Genomic DNA, 21069 nt, shown 5'->3' with positions numbered 1-21069 from the left:
ATACATTTCAAACAAGAAATACGCACTTTATCTTCACTTTATCGGGGGGAGTCCGTCAATTTTGAAATTGAATACGAGTATACGTGGATGCATATCCGAGGCGCCTGGTTCTCTGCAGTGTGAATACCGAGGTGTTAATGTGACCGCGTAGGGATTCCGGCGTCTGATTATCAGCAAATTGCACGTATCGATTGGTTATTTTGTTAGATTGTTAACATTTCAAATGTTTTAATACTACGGTGACTCCATGTAAATTGTTGATCAAGTCAATAATAGTTTCGCTAAAAATATTTTTAATCACGGTGGTACAGCAAAAATTACAATCTGAATCACTATAACAATTGCATGGTATTTTCTCGGAAGTATTTTCACCGATAAAAGAGTTGCAAATAGTAGAGGTACACGTTATATAGTAGGTAATCAGAACTTGTACCGAATGTGTTGAATATTTTTTTAATTTAATTTTATATCGGATTGGTTCTTTTATTCTCTTGTAACAAGTACAATGCCCTTAAGAACGCTCGGTAATCAAACTCCAAGCGTCCACCACGTTCGATGCCGAAGCATTTATATACTGTTTCGAGTTCAACACTGCTCACAATGTGTAGCATGTTTCTCGTCGACAAAGCCTTCGTCAAGCAATCCAGAGACACAGATCCGATGTTTTCCTTGTCAAAGTCCTGAGCAAATAGAAACGGCAAATAATTCTAAACGGATGTGTGGTGTCGCGGTGTTTCGAATAGGTGTTATAATTTTATTATCCAATACCACGTACCTACTCTCACACGGACATAGCCGTGCAAGTTTAAACATTCACTCACCGCAAATAGTTCCTCCATATTCATATTCTTCTGCGTACACAACTTGTCCATCGCTTGCGCAAGTACCCGACGCTCTTCGAAGTTGAGGAACGTTCTCGTGCACGCGGTCGATGGCAAGTGTTGCACGGGCACCAAAAGTGGAGCTCGTTCGAGAGATCCAGTGGCTAAAGCCTCTTCGACCGCTTCAGCAAATCTCGCGTATTCGATAAATTGTGGTCTGTAAACATTTAAATATTTCAAGGCTATGTTTATCCATCTCTTGCCTCGGTTTGGTGAAACCAATTACTCGTAAGGTATTGGTATTCAGCCAAAAGGTGTAGCAATGGATTTCATGAAAACGAAAGCACACCCGCTTAGATAGGACAACTCAATTATTTTAAATCCGTTCAACCACCCATGACCTATGGAAATCATCATACCCACATTTTTTGTTATGTACCTGAGAGGTGCTTTAAACACTTCAAAGATGGTCTCAATCTCTCGGCAACTTAAATTGCAACGCAGCTGATCCAATCCTCGAATAAAATCTGCTCTTCCTATAATCAACTCTCTGCGTGGATCAAACGGTGTCAAGAATTCTAAGACCTGACAACAGAAAGTGATAGCAAAGCAATGGTTTTCTACTCACCCGTGAAATACATTTTGTTTGCAAAATTGATAAACAACGTTCCGCTAGATTACATGTAACCTTGATGTAAACGAAGATAGACCCACGGTGAGTTAGTGACCGTGCAAAGTGATCTATTAGAACATACCCCGATTCGTTCTCGAACAATTTTGGCCTTGATCTTGGCAAGGATAAGTACGATATTGCTCTCGTCGCTGGTCGGATTTGGCGGTGACTTCTCGGCATTAATCAACTTTTTCTCCTCCAGCATCGCATAGTACAGTGGCACTTCCTTGGGCAGTGCTTCCATTTCTTCGATGAACCAGGCATAGTTGAAACCCAGCTCATCGTTGTAGCGCTGCTCCAAAGCGTACACCTCCTCCCGGGACAACAGAATACAAGCAGTAGTCATGGTCTGCCGAAGTTGACTTCTCGTTACGTGGCCGTGATTATGCCTACGAACAATGATAATCGATTTACAGTCCAAAATACCGGAGCTGTCAAAAATACAACATTGCATTGTCTAGTTCAAGCCATTACGCATCGTAAGCTTTGAAAAACTGCTTCAAAAGGATTCCTCTCTCTTCGATTCGACGCCTCACGCGGTGCAGAGCTGCTTCGCATAATTCTCGCGAAGATGGTTTCTCGCGTTGCCAATCCTTTTGTCCTCTTTTGCACAATTCAGCTATCTCAGTGGGAGGGGGATCGATGCGCAACGTTGGAAGCTTATCCAGTTCTTTGACAGTGAACACTACATGCAACGGAAGCATACAGACACAGTTTGTAACGAGCGCCAACTTTTACACAACACACATAGAATGAAGACCTATATGAGCTACTAGAAATTAGGCTCAAATCTTGATTCGAGCTTAGAACGACGTAATTCCTTGTCCAAATGGCGGTGGGATAGTTGCAAATATCCTCTCAGAAAATGAAAGAACGTAAGATGAGATGCATGTTTAAAGCCGGAAATTTGATAACATGTGAAGACCCAGTTTACCTTGGTCTAAGTCATCTTCGAAGGTCCGCCAATTAATTCTTTCAGGATCATTGCAGTCGGTATAGAACGCAATAATGCTTTCGATTTCTGGTTCGGCCAAGTACAGGCGGGCCACAGCTGATATTTGCATTCCATCAAGAGCCCTTCGGAATTGTGATACTGTTACCCGTCCACAGTTCAAGGGATCGAAATCCTATGTTGCGTAAAGAAAATAAATAAATGAAAAACACAAGTCATCACCGTGCTGCTGCTGATAATCCGTTAAAAGATTCGTGCGTTGTACTTCAGACTGCATCGTGCTAGCCTTTAAATTTGTGATCGAGAATGAGATGTTATTTGAAATCGCATACCCTGAAAAATTCGTTTACACGAATGCGGTGCTCCAACACGTGGCGTTGAACCCTTTGCAAGACTTCCCTGAGTGGCATTAACTCTTTACGTTTTTCCATTACTGGATGGAATACAGATTGCCGTTCAAACACTTCACTTGGTAATACCCGACCTATCTCTGGCCTTGGCAATTTTGGCAGTTCTGCAGTGATAATTCTTCCAGGAAATTGATCCAGCAAATTCTGAAAGTAGGTATAAAGTTTTAGCATAGCTCAAATATCTCTGCAGGATGAAAATTCTGGAGTTATCGGTATTTGCTGAAACAGGAAATCCGGACAGTGAGATATAAACGTACACCACCCAAATCCAACATCCCGTGCTGATCCATGTAGTTCTGAGCATCCTCTACTGCCTTGACAAAAGCTACATAATTCACGGTGTAACTGTCCTTCACAAATCTCTTTACTAATAAATTAAATTCATCGGCAGCCAGCACGATGCCCAGAAAGTTTAGGACTCTTGCAAAATGGGCGAAGGTCACTGTTCCAGAATTTTTTGCTACCTAAAACAGTGGAGATGACAAGGTAATGCGTAATATCGCCATTTACGTAGATCTACCACTGTCGGTAATTTATAATATCATTAGAAACGATGCATGCAATGTCGCGACTTGGCTAGGACTATTCATACCTTTAACTTTATCTTTTTTATCACGCGAGACTTTTATCACAGAGTAAGGGATTTTCTTTAACATACCAATTCGTAGTCTTGGAAGTAAGGTCGCAGGATCAGTTTCCGTTTGTTGATGAGAACTGCGATTTGTGTGATGATGAGAGACAACCTCCTGTGTTCGGTGTGACTGAGTCGGTTTACATGCAATGGATCTTCCCATTCTAACCCCGTCACTAGTGACTTATTTTTTCCGAATTCAGGAACTACAAAGTTCAACCAATAATTTATTCGTGTGAAAGTAATAAGGTGGGACGTTACGCGTAATAGGACCACAGCTACATGCGTAATGCGTTAATAGAAAAACAGACATACTCAAAGCCGGTTTACTCATTATTGTTGTGGCATTACATTTGCTTTGATTTCATTCGTAGATCAGCCAGAGTTCATTCATTTGATAGACGGAATGTGTATTTCAATAATTCAATTCTATTTATTCTATTTCAAAGGAAACAATATCCTAAGACAATATTCGCCTATTTCGTGTTTGAATATCTTTTTTTTACGGCGTACAGGCATCCTTTCTTAAATATTTAAAAACTTCCGGTAGTGGAGGCAACGTCCTCTCTGACAATAGACACATGGGAAGATATATACAGAATAGATCACTGTTTTATATTTAATCTTGTTGCTTGAAAACTTATTATCTTTTTGTTCATTGCCGACAATGTGTCGCCAGAAGGAAATTAATTTGAACTCAACAGCAAAAATTGGGTTATTCAGAAGACAAAAGCCGATAGAATCGTATTCACTTTTATCACAATGGCTTTGTTATATCTATGAAGCTACAATTAAGTAAACCATATTAGAACCAGATTTATATAGATCCTTTTTTTCCTAACTCAATAATTGTCATCAGCCACAGCATTCTTTTCACCTGAGATTTCTTGCGAGTGAGGATACGATTTCTTTTGTTGCATCTCAGTTAATCGGATAATTTCGAATAATAAATAAGCAGCTGAATACAATCAAATCTGACATCGTGTAAAATGTAAGAACCAAATTATTCTTTGGTTGATTGAATTTGTAGAGGTGTGCATCTACCCGCGTGTCTGGACTCTTGAGTTAAGAATGTACCTCAGGTATATGGTAACGGATAACGGTACAGAGGATTTGACTGGTAAATCTGAGCTTTCTTAAAATAACGGTAATCGCTTCGGCAAAATTTATCCGACACAGCTATATCCATTGGCTTAACGTACGTTCTGAATACCCGAGTTCTAAAAATACTAATGAAAGAGAAAAATTCTGTTCGAACAATAAGCATTTTCTTGAAGGCCGCTACTTTGGACGTTTTTCTTCTTGAACGTGTCGATATATTTTCATGTTACGAGTAATCTGATAACCTACCACTGTCGTGAATAACTTGACAAAACTGTGTGTACAGGATCCTTCCGTCCTGAACCCTGAAATAGTCAGCCAAGTCGCCAATTTCCTGATCCGACAGACCGATAGGACCTCGAAGAGGCCCTGTCAGAACCGAGACAAATTTTGATTCTGCAAAAAGTATTAAAAAAACATTCATGAACTTTTCTAGTTACTTTGCATACATTGTATACAAATTGCTTGATCAAAATCATGAGTTCAATTGTGAGATTTTCTTTCGATACGCCTGAACTGAGAATTGAAAAATGTAATCAAGTATCGCTTGCACTATTTTTTGTGTACCTAGATGTATAGTTCTGTTAAGACTGATTAGAATTACAACTTTTAACGAAATCCAAAGAGCCAATTTCAAATTTGCAATTTGCAACTGGGATGAAATGTCTTGCCAATTTCCATTCCGCTAATGGTCACCTGAGATACACACGTATATACATTTGATATCCGCTCATAGGATTAGATAGATCGATGGAATATTGCAAGTGGGGCACTCCTATATTGTACCTATACACGGATAGCATTTTTGTATTCTGCGAATCCGTTCCCTAATCGACAAATTCGTAATACTTACATAGGCGTTAAAACATTCTCTCTTCGTATTTATTATTAGACCACGCATTCATTGCTATCTAATATATCTGGCAGGTCTTGGTGCTATACTGTAATGCACGTGTATGTAAGAGACAGATCAATTTACATGTTTCTGTGTTAGTTAAGGTTTTTCGAGTGACGTACTTGAAGTATTAAATAATTCGATCCGCGTAGCAACAACATACCAATTATAGGGCGTAGAATTCTTTGAAACACCCTGTATTAGCAGTACTAGGAAACGTAATGCGAAACAAGAGAGGTTATACGTTTGGGTTTCCTGATACCCTCTTGTCTATTAACTTGTGTTCAGAGAGGACTTATACCTGAGAGGAGGCTATTGTTGTTGGGATCCAAAGGTTTGTAATAGTCCCAAAGATTGAGCCCAACCCGAAATATGGCAGCCCGAATTTTGTTGCATGTTCGCCAAACATCGCGCAGTTTTAAATTCTGTAATTAAATATCTTAGTCAATTGAATGTTGGGAAATTCAGAATAATTTATAGATCGGGGGCGACAGCACGAATTAATCAGCATAACCTTTGTTCCTTCAGGCATTTTGATATCATTAAATTGTTACTTGACCGAGATTTTTCAAATTTATATATGAATATGCGAAATTTGACACTTCCAACAGATACAGGCTTTTAGAAAGGAAAACACGTGGGAAGTTATTTAAAAAATTGCGCATCGAATCTTTGATTTGACACGATTCACACATAGGTACCTATATCTGGTTTGATATTCATTGTTGAGAAAAATAAGAAACTCATCTGGTAAGCTATGTACCTACTTCCAACGTGTGTAGAGAAAAATAAAGTTATTGGTACAGCTACTTGATGTTCATTAATAAGTTCCCAGTGACTCGCTATTTTTTTAGTATTAAAACTAAAACGCGTTTTCTTTATGTAGAAGTTTTACGTGTCTATACTTAACGTATTGTTTGTTTCTTCTGTCATTCGCGTCGCTATTCATTGGCACATAAAATTTGATTTGGAAGGGAACTCGTTCCAGTTTAGATTCCAAAACAACAGTATGTTACTGGGAATCTATTAATAAATATTACTGTACATACAATATGTCGAGTATAGTTGCACAAAATACAAGACTATTCCAGGAAACCGGGAAACATATTTTTATAATTTTGATCCATCTTTAGTTGCGAACATTTCAGTATGCTCGAAAGGCTACGTGACCGCTAGCGATAAATAATATGATGTAATAATACAGACGATCGCAATGATTACGAAAAATTGTGACCGCCTAGAGTACGCTTACATCCATGCTTACATCATTAAATATCTCAGGCGTTAAATAAGCTACCTATATGCTAACCGGCCGGTCGTGGCTGCAGCGACTAAAGCGAGTGCCGGAAATGGAGACGCGTGATCTATAACGGAGATAAGTAAACAATCTGTCGTGTTTTGAGCAAGAGTTGACAAAACCGAGAACAAAAATTATTCGCCCAACCGCAAAAGACGATCATTTCTTTTCATTTTTCCTGGACAAGTTATCTGGTTCACTTGTGCAAATATGCGATAAGAGGGTAGAACAAAAAATATGCGTAGCGCGGGAGATGGATCCACGCTGTATTGATTTCCCGCTCGGCGAACTTTGGCATGCGCGGGAATCCTGGGAAATGATGCTGCTACTTGGCTCGAACAAAGGAGCGATCTGATTGGTTCCATCGTTGAGCTTCTCCCCACTTTTCTAACGGATGCCCCTTCGGTGAAGAGTATTGACCAGTTATTCCTTACGAAACTGCTATAGGAGGTATCCGATTGGTTGGGAGAGGCAAGCGAATACCCAGAACACCTTGCGCGTCCCGTGTGACGCACAATCACCATTTTCCTGTCCCCATTCAGTCTTCTCCATTCGGCAGCCGAGCGGTGCGGACGTTAGGTGGTGTTATCTCGCGTAGTTTATAAGTCGCGTCAACTTTACGTTAAAATAAAAACCAAACAAATACTCCAAAATGGCTGATCAGGAGAATAAGGACTTCAGCGAAGACATCGCGGACCAGAGCTTTGAACAGAATGGTGATGCTGAGAACGGTGGCGGTGACGCTACAGAAAATGGCCAAGAATCGCAGGAAGACAGGTAAACTTGACAAAAATACACAACACAGTTACCCAGGGAGAACACGTAATGTTTATTTTTCTTACAAACCTAAATCTTTGCTACAACTGCTGAACAATTATTATTAGATGCGGGGTCGTTCAAGACCCCGATGTAGTTAATACTTTCTGACCGATGAAAAGCAAAATGGAGGGAAGTTCCAGGTTGCACGACGCTGTTATAAAATATCCAGTTGCATCTACTTTACATGAGCATTTCCCTCCAAATCCGTTCACACCACTTGATGGTATATTGTTTTCAGTATATTATTTGGTGAATATTTTTACATACTTGCAAATAAATTTACGTTGAAATTATAAATGAAAAAAAAAATGGAGTCGCCGGCTAAAGCCGCGGACGCGCCCGCACACTTAAAATGGCGGGGAGTTGGCTTGGGTTTCCTTTGTTGCGAACAACTGTACGTCAATTTTCTACTATGATCTCGCATCTTATCTTTTAAATACATAGCCTAGAATATTGTTTAAATAACTGTTATACGTAATGATCATTTGTTTGTTAAATTAGTTCTTAAGGACATCAATTTGCGGCGTAACATTTACATTTTCAGCATAACGGGACCTTGAGCAGGATGATTTCCAGCATTTAGCAGTTGAATTATTGCGCGCGATGTTCTGTAAATAGATTGTAATTTTTTTTTCTTTACTATCATTTCTGAAGGTGATTTATTGGGCCTTAGGCTCAATGTTGTCTTACATCCCTACAGCTTTGGATTCACAAATAATGATAAAGTTTGGGGTACATTTGTACTACGGGTAAGCATTCTATATTCTAATCTATTCAAGTCTTGTGTACGGGAAGAGAAGTTGTAATCTTTTTTTTGTGGAATCTAGCTAATTAAACGAGTCCAACTTTCTCACACTCACTTGTTCTTGGCTACGCCATCGTACAATCTCGAAAATTAGCAATGCATTATACGACCATTTATATTACACTTTATTGTTGGGTCTGGTTGAAATTTGTTTGATTATCTAGATATTCTTGATGGTATGAGTGATAGTATGTGATTTTGTTGAATGATCCACTGAAAGTATTCTTATGATATTTGTTTTAAAAGTTAGAAGTAAGGATTTTTCAATTGGGCTAAATATTAGGTTACAATCTCTTACCTGTACACTTGAGTAATCGGTATAAGTCGAGGGGCGCGAGTAAAATATTTAACGTAGAAAAATATGGCTGACAGCCGGCGCTCCAAAATATTGAATTGTGTAGTAAATTGAAACAAAAAAAAAACGAAAAAAATAATTGCACATTACCAAATGAAATCAAGGTAACTATAAAATATGATGATATTGATAATTTATTAGTTGATAACTGTGCTTTTACAAGGTTTACTATTGTATGGAAAATTGTAACTGTGTAAATTCTAATTTTCTTCTATCTACTAATAGTTGTACTTAATTATGATAAGTAAGAATCTGTAATTTGTTTGTTACTAAATTTGTACATGGATATTAATTGTAATATTTTTAGAGTGTAACTTTTTTGATTCCATTTTTGGCCAGCCGAGAATCTCCTCAATTTTTTACAGCGCTATTCAGATTGGTCAATACTTAACGATTGACCATTATCCTTACCTGGGATCAGTGAACGAGGCATTGAGAATTGAATTCTATCAATTATTGCGAGAAGTCAACGTCAAGTTCAAGTACATCAGCACAAGCACTGGAAGTCGAGTTGTGTCGAGTCGAGTCAAATTGAATCAGAGTCACACACACTTGTCTGCTGGGTCACGCGTAGAGTCAATTATGATCTGATCTGATGTCAATTTCAACGAGTCCGATGTCAATTCCAAATACAATTTGGGCGTGACCAAAGCACAGAGTCACTAGGGAAAATGTGAACATCTCCGATAGGTCGAAATGCCATTAACCCAGTTTATCTGGCTTGGTCTGCAGGTGGCAATCGACTGCGTGCAAATATGGCGGGCGGCTCGCAACTGGCTAACCGTGACCCGACCAACAACTGAGTACCGGCGAGTGACTGGTGCCCACGGTATTTATCACCAGCCCTAGATGATATAAACAAATTATCGATACAGATAATCAACACACTGAGAGAAAGAGAGATATTATAAAATATCACAACTTTAATTTGAATAGAAAGAGAAAGATATAATCATGACTCAATGAAAAATAATAAATTAAATAATGATAAACAATTTTTTTAGCTTTTCAATCGAGTTGCAGTACCTATCTACCAATTGTCAATTATTTGGGCTAATCAACGGTCTTATTCCAACTTGGCAAAGTTGACTCTTGTTTCCTTTAGGCGCAGCTGTATGTCAACTGGAGTTGTAACTGTATTGCTCGGGTTTCACTGACTGTTGTGAAAATTTTGCTCAGCACACTATTTTTCATGTGTTTTTTCTCAAGTTTTTGTTCGTCGTTGCTAAGCAGTTTCTTTTTTTTTCTTTTTTTTTTTTTTTTTTTCTCTAAGAAATTTCACGATTGGCAAATGCACATGTGAAATTTCAAATGCGTCTAAAACAGCATTCTCGTATTGTTTTTACACTTTATCTTTTGAACAAATGCATACCTACTGATTCCGTATATGCAAGGTTCGTATAATATATACATAGCCTTAGGTATTGTTGGAATATTTTTTCCATTTTTCCCTCCTTCTTTCACCCAAACACAACTTTATTCAAAATTGCAGCCTGTAGAGTTATGTCACGGCTGTCTATACTAACATTAAAATTAAATATCCATACCTCTATATATAAATATATTACCAACATCGTACAATACATATATAATAAATTTTCTATTTTGTTGTATTGTTTTGAAAAGTTGCCCATTACCCCGTTTCCGATAATAGCCCTATGCAAATTTGTATAATATGTAACTAGTAATTGGTAAAACTAAAAATAAAGAAATTAACATTTTTACAGTTATTCTAGATACTTCCAGGGGTTAAGTCGAAGCATTTCTTTTCATGTCAAGTCATTTTTCAAACTGAGAAATGGGAAATATAATACAAATTCTTCGCTTCATTTAGTCTAGTAAATCTACAGTTGAAAATTCCTTTGGTAAAATAAAATCATTGAATTGCTTTGCAGGTCGGGTGGAGCGAACCAGGAGTCTCTCAATGATAGGTACATAGAAACTTTTTATTATTTTTACTGTAACTACAAAATTTGTAGCTTGCACAATTATTAAACTAAATTTAAGAAATGATATAAGAAAAACAAAGTAGTGGTAGTTCAAAATTTATCTGAAATAATTTTTGGGGAAAAGTAATACAATATGCTGCACTGTATGAAAATGTATTTGACAGTAAAAGTTACATATCCAGGTGGTACGCGGCTTTCAATATAAATTGTTGACGAAACAACTAATTTTAAAAGACCTATATGACTGTTGCTATGCTACGTACCTCTCATCATTTTTATTGCAGATCTTTTTTTGCACAGTATGCGGAGACATTTGAATTTGCTGACATCCAAATATCACAAGCATGAAACAATTTATGTTGCAAAATATTCTCTATGAAGTTGAATTCCTTGGCAGTTTACAAAGCCTAGGAATTTGAACATTGTAGATATAAAAATTTTCACTCATTTAATTTTTTGTCTTTTTGTCATTCACAGAAAATTGTTCGTCGGAGGGCTCAGCTGGGAAACTACTGACAGTAAGTGTGGTTTTTAATATGATGTTTTTAAAACTTATGTCTCATCAAGTTCCTCGTTTGATAATCAGACTCAAAGTTTATATAAACTGAAAGAAAAACTGTATACTCGCAATGATGTTTCATCTTAGGACACCTTCAGATAACAGAATGGCACTGTTACATGAGATTGTTATAGAGATACTGAGTACATTTTATTCGAGTCTTATTTTTAACATGATAATGATATATTGACACAAGATCTCAATTTCAACGTAAATTTACCATTCAACTTTCAGAGGAGCTAAGAGATCACTTTGGTTCATATGGTGATATTGAAAGTATCAACGTCAAGACAGATCCGAACACCGGACGGTCTCGAGGATTCGCGTTCATTGTTTTTGCTCGAGCTGAATCACTAGATAAGGTAACTATTCTGGTCCTCAGAAAATATACTGTTTTTCAATATATGACACCACAAAACAACTAGTTTATGTGATGAAACTAAAATGTCAGTTCTGCTACTGAGTGTAAGTGACGACAATTTGGCAGCTGAACTTTATTTGAAATGTCAAGTTTTCATTTTTCTGTCTGAAATGTCTAATGTGAATCTTGTCTGCTTTATTACAGATCATGGCTGCTGGTGATCACGTAATCAATAACAAGAAAGTTGATCCCAAAAAAGCGAAGGCTCGTCATGGAAAGATCTTTGTTGGAGGTCTTTCGACAGAACTGACCGATGACGACATCAAAAACTTCTTTTCCCAATTTGGTTCTGTAAGTATTTGTATGAATTATTGTTCAAAATTATTCACAAACATTATATTCCACGTGTGAAAGTATTTCCACAATAATTGACTGTCTTCAGCATCGAAGTCACAATGAGAAGACGATCTGTTCATGATAGATTTGTAGATATTGAAATACCACATTTATTTAACATCAATTTTATTTGAAACTTCGAATGACTTATTTGTTTTCATCTTATTTCTTTTTTGTTTGATATCACTGGATATTTTCTGTAAATAAGCTTTTTTTCATATTTTGTGATGACAAAAACACTTTAGTCAGTTCTGCTACTGAGTTGATGTGATGATTACTTCAAAACCTGATGCGAAAGTTTTGCACTTAAAGAATATTAACTTAATACGATATCAACTTGTATTAATTGTTTTTCTCGTACCATATTTTACAGATTGTTGAAGTAGAGATGCCGTTTGATAAGACAAAGAACCAGAGGAAAGGGTTCTGCTTCATCACATTTGAATCGGAACAAGTAGTAAATGAACTATTGAAAACACCAAAACAAACTATTAACGGAAAAGAGGTATGTGTCACTGTAAACCAAGCGAGCCTGCTATTGTCATTTGCAATTACATTTAAGTACCTTAAATTCTTCGCAATGTTTTCTTCTTTATATTCTACAATGTTGTCCTGTTATAGATACCCTATCTTATCTATTATATTCTGATCTCGTTATCGTTATGAACTTGAAGTAAGCAATGATGTAGATATCTTAGGACACCTTCGGATGCAGAATGGCACTGTCACGTGAGATCAGTTAAGATAACTGAGCTTACTTTTCGCTAACCATCTTATCATATACGAAGCTAGTTACAATATGTCGTCTAGTTTTATTTGTCTTTACTTATCATTACGTCGTATCAATCATGTCTCAACCCAAGGAGTATGCTAGAGAAGATGAGATTACGAATATTTTTCATACAAAGAAAATGATCGATTTTGCTTGAACTTTATACAATTGACTTTTTGTTGGATGCAGGTTGACGTAAAGAAAGCAACTCCCAAACCCGACGGGATGGGTGGCATGCGTGGCAGTGGCGCTGGAGGTCGCGGAGGACGTGGAGGTCGAGGGGGACGAGGCCGAGGATTCGGCGGTCAAGGCGGTTGGGGTCAAGGCGGCTACGGTGGCGGTTACGGCGGCGGTTACGGCCAGGGTGGATATGGAGGTGGCTATGATGGTTATGGAGGTGGATACGACTATTATGGCGGTGGTTATGGCGGTTATGGTGGCTACGACTACAGTGGATACGGTAATATTGACTATTAAATTTTTAGTAAAACTTTTATAGTTCCTTATACACACGACATACTTATATATACATATATATATATATATATATATATATTTATTTATTTATTGATTTTCCTTCTTGCAACTGACAGGCCACTAATTGAAGCACTAGATACGCGGCAGATGCCATTGTTGGTCTATTTTTAAGACGAAGGAAACTTGTATATTAAGACGATTTTAAACAGGATGATTCTATGTATGCAGACTTGAATATGGCGCGTATACGAACGGAAGTTTTTTTTTTAATCGTAAAATTTTAAGATTTTTTTTTTTTTTTTTTTTTTCAATTTACTTTTAATATTTTTTTTTTCTTTCAACGGTATCTATTAATTGTTATACTACATTGATCTCTTACGTAGAACACCGTCCTGTTAGTACTATTCGTGAAATCTATTTTTATGTGGAATGGTGGTGGAACAACATGGCTGATGTGTCTGCTCTGTATATAGTGCTCTCTTGAGACAGGCAAATGGTTTTGGGTTCGAATGACTATATTGTAATGAATATAGATGGGATATTTGTACTTTGAATGAGAATTCCTTATGAGACTGCTCTGCTATTCGAGTTGGTAATTCTTTGAATACTGTTGGATCTAATTGTTTTACGAGATATTCAAGTATCTCACCTTAGCGTGCAGACTCATTATTCAGAAAACTCAAATCAAGTTTACCATAAAGAGCCTGTTCACATAACTTTGAATTATGTTCGCATTGTTTGCGAATACTTCTGAATTAAAATATTAATTACTTCAATTCAATTCTTTTGTTTTTGTTTTGTAGTTCTACAAAATACTTACGGTAATTTTTTTCCTTTTTTTTCATATTTACCTTACCTTCACTTTGCGCATCCAATTGAAATTTTTATGTATTGAACATATTTAAAGAGATTGGAGCTAAGAACGTACCCTGAATATTTTTAATGTACTTCCCTGGTATCAGCCATCGTGTTACGCTGTGACCAACTAACTTATATCTTATATACGTTATATTCTTTGATGCCTTGTTATAATATATTTACTTAATATGCTATAAATGAATGAATATATAACTTATTAACAATACACTAGGAGAATATAATATGTAACAGTGAAAGTGTGAAGCCAGATGAGCTGTTCCAACTATTTTTATTATTGGTTCAATCTTTGTACAATTTTTTGTCGTATTGAAAAATTGACGTTTCCTTGTGTTCTTAAAGTCTTATCGGCAAAAGAAAAATGTGTTCTGGAATTGATGTACCTACATTTCATTTAGAAGTAGTTAAATTTTCTTTATTTGAAAAATAAATTCGATCTTTCATACGTTCACTGATTGATGTCAGTGAATTAGTAGAATTTATTGTTTTGTAAAAAAGAATTTCTTTAAATTCTGCAGACTCACTGACTTCAAATCCACGCAATCACTGTAACATAATTATATATGAAACCAATTATGTGGTAAATATAAAAACAAAGTGTACAGGATAACACGGAGTACGAAATGGTATACCCCCTCGTTCCTGCTTTTCGGTCCTATCATAATCCCTCGATGCATGTCTTTGTTTGAAATTCTTCGTTTCATGTAATTTCATTACAGTAATTAGCCAAATTACGTGCTTTATTTTAGAATAAGCCTCTTTCGCGATGCTTTTTATCAGCGACCTTATATTGATACATAAGCATTTGGGTAATCTTCAAGCTATTCAAACAGCAACAAAGATAAGATGAGTCAAATTGGGCGTGGAACATATTTCGGAAAATGAATTGAATCCTTACCTAATAAAATCCGAATTTTGTTTATTCGTTGAAAAGCTGTAAGTGACGAATTCGACTTATATCACAAGTATGTACCGAGGCAGTATCCCTAATATACCTGTGTCTCTACCCGTTAAAAATTTAGGAATCTGCACCTGGCATAGACTTTTTCTGTAAGTAGAATTCGTCACAACATATGAATCGCTCGTTTTCGTACGAAAATGAAATGATCTTGGTTTACTATACTAATATAGTATATTGTATTCGAATTTGCATCTTGATAAAATAGTCATTTAAAAACAAAAAACCTACCAGCACACCACACGGCGCTATGAGAAAAACATGGATTTTATTCAAATGATTGGTTTTGAACAGGTTTCGCATCCATGATGAGAAAATGGGTAATTAGTCATGATGATGGTATTCTTTTTTCTCAGTATGGCAGCTGGCAGTCACGTTTATGGCTTATGATCCTGTATTTGAATTTCATCTATTTATCAACTGGTCTTGATATATACAGTATATTTATCGATTTGAATGCGAAAATACAATTCAGCATTTTAGTTCTTCATCGACCTCGTCATGCCAGAATAATGCATGTCAGATCATTCGCAAGTGTAGAGAATACTAATTGACTTATAAATGGATCACAAATAAATGTGATCTTTCTGTATTTGGAAACGATTGCGTAATAAAGGAAAATTGGCATCATGGCTTTGAGTAATTTGTGTTGAAATAGCGTGTTGAGTAAATTGCAATTTCTTTGTGGAAATCATAGTGCTATTTCAACGAAGTATAAATCTCTTCAAGATTTCTTTCGGTCATATGACTTTGAGGTCTGCATCCGATTACATTCAAAGTTGTGGCTGAAAAGTGAAACGATCGAATGGCTCTGTGTTAGTCTGTGATTCCATTTTAGTGATCTGTTAGCATTTGCATATAGAGTAAATATCAACACATTATTTCGTGCAGGTTTTTGACAACACATACATATTGGTGGATAGTTTCACTGTTAAGTCATTAATATATGATCATGGCCAAATATTTGAAATTTACGTAATCGTTGACCGTGAGAACAGTGCGCTAAAAGTAATTTTGGAACAGTACGGCTATACTGACTGCATCACTTATACCGTGTGTTCCATGAAATGCAGACGGCTATGGCTATGGCGGTGGTAGTTACGATGGTGGCTACAGTGGTGGGCGCGGTGGTGCACGCGGGAAAGGTACGCCTTAGCGTTCCTTTTTTGTTTATTGTTTTGAATTTCTTCATTCCGTTCAGACATTCATTGATTTATTTCCTCGCTCCAACCTTGTGCCTGCTAATAAGTAGTTTTCCAGCATTCCCCTTTCATGAATTAAAACTTTCATTACTTAATATTTTCCTCTGCCTCTAAATAATTGAGAAATTTGTTCACATTAAAAATAACACAATGTGTAACAACTCGATCAATTGAATTGCTATATTGTTATTCACGAAATAATTTGGAAAGTCATATTATACCTACATGGATGATTCAATACTGTCAATATAATTTTCGGATCCATAATTACTGTAAATGCAATGAAAGCACTTCCGTTTATATGTATTGTGTGAAATGATAATTTGCCAAAAGTAATGAGAATATGAGATTCAAAGTTATTGAACGAGTATAAACAGAACGATCACACGAAAATGAAAATTCATTTGATTAAATTTCAATATTTTTCACTATTCACTGAGTTGATTGGTAGTAACATAATTAAATTGCCAATCTTATTTTGTATTGCACTTGATTTCTATCTGGACCTTAAGTAAACAGTAAGCGCTTAAAGGAACTTCACGCAGTGGTTACTGCTAACTATTCCAACCCAGCGTTACTTTAGCCATGCATTCGTAAAAATATACTCATATATTTAATTCCGATGAATATACAGAGAATGTTGGGAAAAGTGGACTACTTGCAATGATTCCATACATCTCACTATCTACTATGAGTTAATCCATGTCACCAATTTTCTCTGTGTATCATGTATGCCAAGGCCTATATTGCAATATAACTTTTATATACAATTTCGAACTTTATTATTTTGAAAGCTACCAGAGAAAAAGTATTTTGATGCAAATTCAGAATACTTCATAATTTCATTGACACAATAAAATGCGAACATACTGTTGTAAATATGCGCCATGGCCCAATAGGTGAAATGAAGTCTGTACAGAATGAACACAGAAGTATAAAATCTGTACGTCGTACCATTTTTGACTGCAAAATAATCATTCCACTATCAATTTTTCATGAATTTTTCATTATTTTACTGTAACATTATACTCCAGTAAGTTTTTACTGCCATGCTTTTTATGATTCCAATTCATGCGATGTGCATAAAATATTTTTTTTTTCTTGCATTTGAAGCATCCCATCTGATGATAAAAAAGTGCTTGTGATATATTCATGACACAATTAATTTGGTTTGCATAGTAAACTTTGAATTGTGCCTGTGTTCTGTACCCACGAACCTGTGTTTCCATTTCATTGGAACAACCTATTCCGAATACACGTTTCTGGTCTTTTAATTGAGAATTACAAGCCAAATAATTACCATATCTACTTGGGCTTCATAGGCTATTCTACAAGTTCCTTGAATATTTTTATATCCTGTGATTTCAATGATATTCACAATTACATACTTTTTATGCATACATTTTTTGAGTTTCAGTTCATTCAGAATCAGTGTGTCTATTTTTATCTCATATCCACAGTAAAAATGATTGGGAAAGATGAATAACATTTAGAAAGATCAAAGCAGTTCCTTTATCAGTGGAAGAATTACTGAAACTTGCAACCTGTAAGTTGCTGGAATTTTCTCTTCTGTCAAGAATAAAGGAAACCATTACAAATTGATCAAAAAGTATCGTAACTTTGCCCTGAATTCATGTAGCAAATCGTTAATTCAATTGTAAATATTGTCAATTTGCTGCAAGGTTGTTTCACGACAATCTGCTTTGTGGTGTAATTAATGTAGAATCCTTTTAGTCATTCTATTCTTATGCACCATGCGACTACAGCTGTATGAACGAGCCCCTACAGTTGCAACATGAGTATGTAATTTCTTTTAAAAAATACCGATTTTATTTCAGTTAATTATTTAAGACCAGAAATTGTACAAGTGAGGAGAGTATTCTCACTGGAATAGGAACACAGCCGAACGCTTACTACCTTAGCCTGTAGCCTCTATGTAGTATTTCTATTGCCTTTAATTATCGTGCCAGCCTCTTTCGTAAACATTATTTTTTTTAGTTTAAAACTGGTTGTCACTGTGTGCGTGTGGTAGAGTTAACCAGATTAATGTTGAATAGATTTCTAAATATCTGAAATCGGTGGAAGGATTTAAGGGTTCCAATCACGTGGGCTAACAGTGCGCCGTGCGTGTGTTTCAGGAGGCTCAGGCTACGGCGGCAAGCAGAGGGGTGGCGGTCGCCAGAACCAAAGGCACCAACCTTACTAAGGAAATCTTAAGTTGCAACCACAGTGCAGAAATTGTATTGTAACCACTGGTGAGTGTTCTAAATTAGTACATTACAATTTCATGCCTTGATGATTGAGAAATTGCAACTTTTCCAGCAATCCAAGGTAGGATGCGAAACCAGATTTTCATGATGCCTTAATAAGCTGCATGAACTATCATGAACTATCATGAACCTGAGTAACATGCATTAATGTAACTGGATAGGTAGATATGAATGCTTTGAAGCTCTAAAATCAATAGATAACTCTTGGCATGAAAAGTTGAAAAGAATCGGTGTACGAGCTCTGCATAGTCGGTTAATTCACTTGACCGTTATATCTGTCTATGAATTGTTGACTTTAATGAAAAGAATCGGTGTACGAGCTCTGCATAGTCGGTTAATTCACTTGACCGTTATATCTGTCTATGAATTGTTGACTTTAATGAATATGTTAATTACAAATTTTGAGGCATGAGACTATTTAGTCCTCTGATTGATACATATAAGGTGAGCACAGGCTCTAGTGTATGTATTTTTTTACAATCAATATTAGAACCCTGAATATAGCTTGCCATTGTATGGCCGAATTATGATGGTTCAAAATTTTGCCCTAAATAAGTTGCAAATTCTGTGAGCCGGACATTCATGGTCACCTGTTGAAGTGTTGAACTGCTGACAGATTACAATAAATAGGGAAAAAGAAATACAACATTGTGCTAGGAGATAAAATTTTAACCATTTCTTAATTGTCTTTAATTTGACAATATTCTCACTTCTGCTGCGTCTGCATAATTAACTTCGAAATCTTAATTTCGAAGGCTTATAGGCCTGCTCAGATTCCTCAATTTTCCAAATGTTTTTTTTTTTTTTGTTTAGAGATGACTGGGTCCTTGAACATTAACTTTGTTGATTAATGTGACCCAAATGATAATGGTGAAATTAATGTTTCATTCAAAGATACAGTGTTGATGAACAACACAAAACACCTGCTGTAGAATTGAAGCCTTAAAAAGTCACAAGAGTACTAAGAGTACTACATGAAGAAGCGTGATACCATATTCAGTCACAGGGCCATCATAGATTGTAGTGTTACGCCACAAGGACTGTATTTATGAACGTAACACATTGAATTATTGTTAATCATGCTATTTCATTTGTTTCAGATTTCCTGCCCTATAACAAATCTCACAACTCGACGAATCATCATTCCATTAAACCCCGTCAACAACAGCGCAAACAACCCATCAAAAACAGTCCACAGCAATAGTTTCTCATTTGCGTTCATCCATATTAACATAATATACTGCAGTACATGAAATCATTAAAATAACGTAATATAGCCCAGCTCTTCTGTATAAATTTGTATTTCACCTAATAATAATGATAATAGTAATGGTAATGATAATATTATTTAATAACTAGTTGACAAGACAGAAAAAAAGTAAAAGCACGGCCCGAACAAACCGCTTGAATGATGCAGTTAATTTCTACACAGGTGTCAAGTATTATAGTAAATATAAAGATGTATGCTGACGCTGATTTTGCATATTCTTAAAATGTTGCAATACTGGTTTCATTTTTTGAATATTCGATGGATTGTAATGATGTATATCAATTGTACTCATAGCCCTATGCAGTTTGGCTGTTGTATATGACATAATTAGGCAAATTGGAACCGCAAATCTTATCTGAAGATAATTTATCTAATATGAGGTATTTATTATACAGAATAAATTCAATCTATAAATGCTGTTGAATGGGATCCACATGCTCTACTTGAGCGGTCCTATTTGACAGCAGAATGAGTTATACATACTATTATATAACTGGCAAATAGATCGGTTTTAATCTTGAATAATCAAAACTAAAGATCATACGTCCTGATTTCGGGTAATTTTGTGTGTGCACAATCAGTATATGAACAACATATAACTTATGGGAATTGATGATAAAATGATCGATAAAACAAGCCAATGAAGACTGTGAAACAAACTGCATTTTGTACAAAAGAAAAAAAAATTGATTTAAAACAAGATTAGGTTCGCTCCTATTCTGTGAGCTGGAGAGCATCCCGACATGTTGCAATCAACCATGTCCAACCATTTTAACAGTAAGATTATTTTAATTTTGTTTATAAATAAACTTAAAAGCTATTGTAGCGAAGTAAGCAGGCAATGTACTTTTTACAATGTTGTAAAAAGATTGCTTTCTTATTGTTAAACAAGATATAGGATTAAATAAAAACTCATTTTGTGTACATAAATTGTCTGACTATTCATCCTCATTCTTTCTGTTACCTTGAGAACCTGCATCAAGTGTAACACTATACGTAATTTTTACTTTTAATGGCGGTTTGCGGTGTATCGCGTGAAAAGAAAGATGTTTGTACCATAAAGCCCATTTCGATAATACACAAATCAGTAACAGTAACTAGGTATGACAATTATACTTCATCATCAATCTAGTCCCCATTTAAATGCTGTGCCTAATTTGTCGTCACACTTAGTAGAAAATCATCCATACCGAGTGTAATTTTTATTTATTTATTTAATT

The 21069-nt window shown here is 35.9% G+C and overlaps 2 protein-coding genes across 6 annotated transcripts; one reads left to right on the top strand and one right to left on the bottom strand.

Moving 5' to 3' along the window:
• Positions 1-464: 464 nt before the first annotated feature.
• Positions 465-6015, bottom strand: LOC124299634 (uncharacterized). The gene is made up of 12 exons (XM_046752900.1): positions 5998-6015; positions 5785-5908; positions 4838-4984; positions 3511-3693; positions 3114-3316; positions 2779-3000; positions 2429-2621; positions 1969-2179; positions 1577-1883; positions 1261-1406; positions 822-1038; positions 465-680 (listed from the first exon to the last, which is right to left on the bottom strand). The coding sequence occupies exons 1-12, from the start codon at positions 6013-6015 to the stop codon at positions 465-467; spliced, it is 2187 nt and encodes a 728-aa protein (XP_046608856.1).
• Positions 6016-7313: 1298 nt separating this feature from the next.
• LOC124301009 (RNA-binding protein squid) lies at positions 7314-20779 on the top strand. 5 transcript variants are annotated; one of them, XM_046755609.1, is made up of 10 exons: positions 7314-7557; positions 10655-10690; positions 11186-11226; positions 11502-11629; positions 11833-11979; positions 12398-12529; positions 12986-13256; positions 16181-16252; positions 18448-18564; positions 19680-20779. In XM_046755609.1, exons 1-9 carry the CDS (start codon positions 7433-7435, stop codon positions 18513-18515), a joined length of 1020 nt encoding a protein of 339 aa, XP_046611565.1. In that variant the 5' UTR covers positions 7314-7432; the 3' UTR covers positions 18516-18564; positions 19680-20779. The 5 variants fall into 5 exon arrangements, with proteins under 5 accessions (XP_046611565.1, XP_046611566.1, XP_046611567.1 ...); XM_046755610.1 differs by lacking the exon at positions 10655-10690; XM_046755612.1 differs by lacking the exon at positions 16181-16252 and having other exon boundaries at positions 7315-7557.
• Positions 20780-21069: the final 290 nt, after the last annotated feature.

The sequence above is a fragment of the Neodiprion virginianus genome, chromosome 3 (genome assembly GCF_021901495.1).
Source record: "Neodiprion virginianus isolate iyNeoVirg1 chromosome 3, iyNeoVirg1.1, whole genome shotgun sequence".
NCBI lineage: Eukaryota > Metazoa > Arthropoda > Insecta > Hymenoptera > Diprionidae > Neodiprion > Neodiprion virginianus.
Note: the sequence above shows the minus strand (reverse complement) of the source record. Positions and strands in the feature narration are given on the sequence as shown.